Raw genomic sequence first — 6000 nt, forward strand, 5'->3', positions numbered from 1 at the left:
CTTCATGCGAAAAAAAATGCTTCCTAATTTCCCTCCTAAATGGCCTAACTCCACTTTTAAGATAATACACCCTTCTTCTGTATTCCCACACCAAAGGAAAGAATTTTTTCTGTATCTACCCTATTGAATCCTTTCAGCATTTTAAATACCTTGACTGGACCATCCCTCAACCTTCTAAACCCAACAGAATATAAGCCAAAATTATGCTACTTGTCTTCATAATTTAACTCTTTAAGCCCTGGTATCATTCTGATGAATCTGCTTTGTACCCCCTCCATGGTCAACATATTTTCCTGACTTACAGTGCCTAAAGCTGAACAACCTCATTTTTGAATTTTAATCCCCAAGATGAACGCTAACATTTCAGTAGCTATGTTGATGAGATTTTGTACCCGAGCATAGCTTCGAATAATCTGTGGATGTGGACCACTAAGTCGCTTTGTGCCTCCACATCTCCTGGTCTCTCACCGTTAAGAAAAGGTACCCACTTTTCTTTCTGAAATCCGAAGTGGATAACTTCAGACTTCCTGACATTGAACTCCATCTGCCATTGTATAACCCACTTACTTAGTCTGTAACGTTCCTTTGTAATTTCCTGTTCCCATCCACACGTCTTGGTCTTCTTTGTGTCATCTGTAAATTCGCATGTAGAATTCTATATTCCTTCATCCAAGTAATTAACATCAATGGGTAAAAGACTGAGGCTAAACTACACAGCCATGGGGAACACCACCTGTCACATCCCATCAATCCGAGGACAAACATTTTCCCCCTACTCTCTGTCCCCGTCTCTCAGTCAATTACCAACTCATGCCACAAGGTTTCTCCAATTTCACACATAATATTTCCTAATAATATTTTGTGTGGAGCATCAACAAATGCCTTCAAAAAGTCTATTTAGACAACATCCTTAAGCACTCCCCAGCCACCTCCTTAGGAAAAAAAATTACATTATTCAGACATGAGTGTCACCTTCACAAATCAGTGCTGACTCTTTGTGCAGATAATACTTGCTGAAGTGCTTTGCCACTCGTGTCCGATGACACAGACGAGTAACTTCCCCACGATTGATCTTAAGCTGACAGGTCTGTAGTTAGCTGGTTTATCTCACCCACTCTTAAATAATGTTCGAATGACATTTGCAATGTTCCAATGCTGAGACACAAATCCTGAATCTAGAGAAGTTTGGAAGATTACGACTAATGAACCTGCAATTTCCTCAACTATATATTTTTAATATTCTGGAGTGAAAGACATCAGGTGCTAAATCTATCTTAAGTCCCATTATTTTCTTCATTACCATTTTCTTACTTATAATAAGTCCAATAGTCACCCACCCTGAATTATTTTTAGGTTTCCTTGTACCTCTGGTATTTTGTTTTCTTCCTCCACTGTGAAAATGGATAAAAAGTGATCATTTAACAAGTCTGCCATTTTCTTATTATCGGTTACTGTCTCACTTGCATCTGCCTTTAATGGGCACACATTTCTCTTTACTACATTCTTCCACCTAATGTATGTATAAAAGCCTTTGCTGTCAGCTTCAATATCCCTTGCCAATTTCTTCATACACCCTTTTTATCCTGCCTATTGCTTTCTTTGTATCTATCCCTACCTTGCCTTTTATAGCTGTCTGCTGGATTTCCATTTTTACTTGTATGTGCGTAGGTCTTTTAGCTTGTGTATCTTATCTTATTTGTTGACTATGGCTGTATAACTACACACTTTTAAGGATATGTATTGGTTTTGTATCATATCAAATATTTTTCTGAACATTTCCCATTGGTTGTCTATATGGGTTCATCTATTAACAGTTCAGCCCAGTTTACTGCAGGGGTCAATTTATTTGTCATGCCATCAAAATCTGCCTTACTTAAATTTGAACCTTTGGTTTTGTGACTCTCCCTCTCAAACCCAATATTAAATTCAATTATATTATGGTCACTTCTAGGTGGATGTTTCCTTACGGTCACATTGTTAACTAATTCTAGTTTGTTACTCAGCACCAAATTTGGTATAGTCTGTTCCCTGCAATGTTAAAATCTATTGTTTTTGTTGCTTATAAAATCATAGTACACACACCATAAACAATAGAATTTGTTAATATTGCTTATCTGTTGTGCAAGAACTAACATTGGAGAACACAAAAGGAACAATTGCTTAAGAATGGCTTCACTTTCACTTGTTTGAGGACTAAAATTATCAGTATTGAACAGATTCAAATGTCGAATCTGAGGTTAATACATGGAGAAAATAACAGGGAAATGATAGCAGGTGATGTGACAAATCATGGTTTTCATTCTATATTACCACACCAATGATCAGAGTCAAGTCCCAGCCATTAAAACGGGCCTTTGCACCATTCCCCTCCAGGCTACTGGAGAAAATAGACACTATAAAAGGTAATGCATGTTCTCCTGCATCATCATATACATTGTTTATATAATACTGGATGTCATAATAAGAGATATATTTCTTAGTCATTCCTTGTGATCTTATTTTGTGCCTTAGTACAACAAACTAGAGCTTCCCTGATGGTCTAATGCACAAGTGTTATGTTTTTAATCTTCATGGGCTTCTTTTGTGTTCTGGAGCCTGAAAAGCCACATATAAAAGTTTAAACTAATGTGCCATTAGCCTGTATGTATCTCAACTTACAGATACTAAGAGATTTTGGGTGTATCCACCAATTAGGCAACAGCACAGTCCTTTCCAAACCTACAAATCCATTAAATTCAAATATGATAAATCACAAAGATTGGACACCATAGGCCTTGATGTAGCATTAAGTTATACTGATACCAACTTTGATTCCCAATCTGTGCTACCTATCTCTTTTGGCTCTTCAGCCTGACAGATCCTCAGTTTGGACAGCGCAATGACATCAGTGCCTGGAGGACATCCAGGACCTCCTCCTGATATCCAGTGACTCTGCTGGGAAATGTGCAGCTACAGACATTGTTTGAGAACATCTCTGGCTCAGCTATGCTGTCCACAGTTGAACAGCTACTAAGTCTAGGCTCCGATGTAAAAAATAGGCTGTTGAGCAAGTCATTGCTGTAGGTACCTACAGATCTGTATCTCAACAGCTTCAGGAAAGGGGGTACATAGAAAAGTGGAGAAAGTTGGCAAGAACCAACACACTAGAGGTCAGGGGTCATGTGTGAGCAGACATGTGGAAAGGGGCCATGTCTTCATTTCTGGTGATTTTATTTTGAATACAACATGGGCGGGCATAGTAGGAATTCAGATTGTTACAGCAGCTTGTTCAACATGTTTTCCCAGATTCCTTCTAACAAGCTATTTACATGGAATAGATTTGCCCTTGACATTTAAGAGTCCGTTGTAATATTTTAGAATGTTCCTTTAAACCTCCTCATACTGAGTGTTCTTTACAGCTCGAATATTAAACCAATGCCAAGTCCAAGCCCAAGTAACATTTTCAATTTGTCAGTCCAAGTTTTTTTGGCTATCATTCCTGTCCCCATTTTAAAATATATCAGCAGCATGCCTCGTGCACCGGCTGTTAATGTTTACTCTTACTATGCAGACACATGCTAACATTGGATATGCCACTTTTACAGGTAAGGGTGGACAAAGCTGGGTTAATATTTTAAATAAATAGGGTGCCTGGTCACAACGTCGGTCGGCAAATTGGAGATGTTCTCCGAAAATTGCTCATTGCTGGACTGAATTCCGTCCCAATTAAGCGACATGTTACATAAAATAAGTGAAGGCCCATGAGGCTGTGGAGATAGAGGGAAAGGGCAGCATTTCCAGTGAATCCTTCCCACTCGCTCGCCCTGGCCATGTTACAGAGAGGAAAATGGACAAGACCTTGAGAGCAGCTGCTTTCACCTTCATTCAAAGGTGACTCGAATCCAGGCCCCTCCAAAAAAAAAGAACCATTCTGGGAACTTCGTACAGGTCAATATTTGCAGCTGATAAAAAAAAGTGTAAATACAGAGAGATTTGGGGGGGGGGTGGAGGAGAGGCTCTCTCGCCATGTTCGAAGGTTTATGGAAACCGGTCAGAATAAACAGGTCGCGGAAATCTGGTTCAGTCGCAGCTTCGTGTGACTTTTAACCGATTGCTCTCATTTCCGATCAGGAAACACTGTTTGGACAGCTCGAATTTCACAGCGTTTGGAGCCAAAACACACACACAATCCACCTCAGAAGAAAATGAAATCAGTCGCTACCTGGGTTGTTAAGAAGATCCCGGACTTCCTGCAAAGCGCCCTGGTTAACCCAACTTTAAACTATCAAAGCAAAAACAAAAAAAAAAGAGGGGAGAGGGGGAGGAGGGTTTAAAGAGAGTAAAATAATGAAAAGGATTTTTTTTTTTTAAAAAAATACATGAAACAACACAAATGCAGTGAATGCTGGGTGTCGATAGCAGAAAGGTGTCTTGTATTTTTTACCTGCTGCCTGTCAAACTGCTCTCTCTCTGCCTCCAAACTGTGCACAGAGCGGCGGTGCAGCACCTTGGCTGGTACCTGTCTGATCGTGTTCATTCTGAGCTGTCCAGACGGTGGAGGTAGGGGGAGGTGGGGGGTGGGGATGAGCTCCTCGCGCGATCCGCTGGAGCGGCCGCCGCGCTGATCCTGAATGAATGGGCAGCTCCCCTGTGCTCCAATCCCGATCGCGATCCTGCTCCTGGTCCCGATTCCGAGCGCGTGTCCGGACTCAGCAACAACTCACTGGCAGCAGCAGCAGCAGCAGCGGCAGTAGATGCCTACATGCATGCTGGGAAAGGCTGACTGCCAGCCCAGCTCTGCCAAGTACACCCAGCCTCCTCCTCCTGCTGCTGCTGCAGAGTGGCACAGGGCAGCCGGCTTTTAAACAACGCACCCACACACACACACACACACACAACGGGATGCAAACATCGGGGGGGCCGCAGTTGCTTCTAAAAAAAATACATTCAACCATACCCTTCGTATGATTAAATGTTAAAGAGCAACTTTTGAACAATCGCCCATTTCTGTTTGATTCCCCCCCCTCCCACCCCCTATTAATCAATGAGGGAACCGTGTAGAGCAACTGTTGTGTTTGGGTCTTTGCAGTTTGGTCTCCCAACCAGCGGCAAACAAGGTAGCCCGATCGGCTTTGTATACACTCGTCTCATCCGTAGAGGGAAGTGGATGGGTTAAAATGTTCTTCAGCACCCAATGTTGTGAGCGGGTGAAGTAGCGTCTGCTTGCTGCCACTGTGTAGGGGTGCCAACTGCTGTCAGTGTGCTGTGGTGCAGGCCTTAGGTATGATGAGGACATAGGCCATTTTACCGAACCAGTCACAAAGTGAAGTGAAAATGTGACCCCTCAACATCTGTTGCCATGAAGGCCAAGGGTGTTATTCTAAAAATAACATTTTGCTGTGATGCCCCATGCACCAAATAGCACGCAAATGCTCATTGTTGGATCTCAGACACGATTTTTTCATTCGTTCATGGGATGTGGCTAGGCCAGTATTAATTGCCCTTGAGAAGGTGGTGGTGAGCTGCTTTCTTGAACCGCTGCAGTCCATGTGGTGTAGGTACACCCACAGTGCTGTTAGGGAGGGAGTTCCAGGATTTTGACCCAGCGACAGTGAAGGAACGGCGATATATTTCCAAGTCAGGATGGTGAGTGACTTGGACAGGAACTTGCAGGTGGTGGTGTTCCCAAATATCTGCTGCCCTTGTCCTGGTTGCTAGACGTCGCGGGTTTTGGATAGTTACCAATACAAAAAACAAAATACTGCAGATGCTGGAAATGTTAGAAGAAACGCCAGCTCTGGCAGGATCTGTGGAGATAGAAACAGAGTTAATATTACAGATCGATGAGATTTCACCAAAATAATGACCATGATGAATAATGACCAGCTAGGCAAGGTACTGGAAGAAGCCAGTGGCAAAGGAAATTGTGCTTCAATAAGGAGTCATTGTCTTCAGAAGAGAAAATGAGAAACATTGACAAGTTAAAGGGATTTTTTAAAAAGTCAGCTTCAGTTCAAATCT

The 6000-nt window shown here is 42.1% G+C and overlaps 1 protein-coding gene across 1 annotated transcript in view; it reads right to left on the reverse strand.

The window, feature by feature from the left end:
* The window catches only part of hip1rb (huntingtin interacting protein 1 related b), a 157676-nt gene extending 153125 nt beyond the window's left edge, over positions 1-4551 (reverse strand). Inside the window, exon 1 of the mRNA XM_078554119.1 lies at positions 4424-4551. Within this exon, the coding sequence (XP_078410245.1) occupies positions 4424-4516 (93 nt within the window). The 5' untranslated portion in view covers positions 4517-4551. The remainder of the gene's footprint in view (positions 1-4423) is intronic.
* Positions 4552-6000: the final 1449 nt, after the last annotated feature.

This window comes from Cetorhinus maximus, chromosome 12, assembly GCF_964194155.1.
Source record: "Cetorhinus maximus chromosome 12, sCetMax3.hap1.1, whole genome shotgun sequence".
In the NCBI taxonomy this organism is placed as follows: domain Eukaryota; kingdom Metazoa; phylum Chordata; class Chondrichthyes; order Lamniformes; family Cetorhinidae; genus Cetorhinus; species Cetorhinus maximus.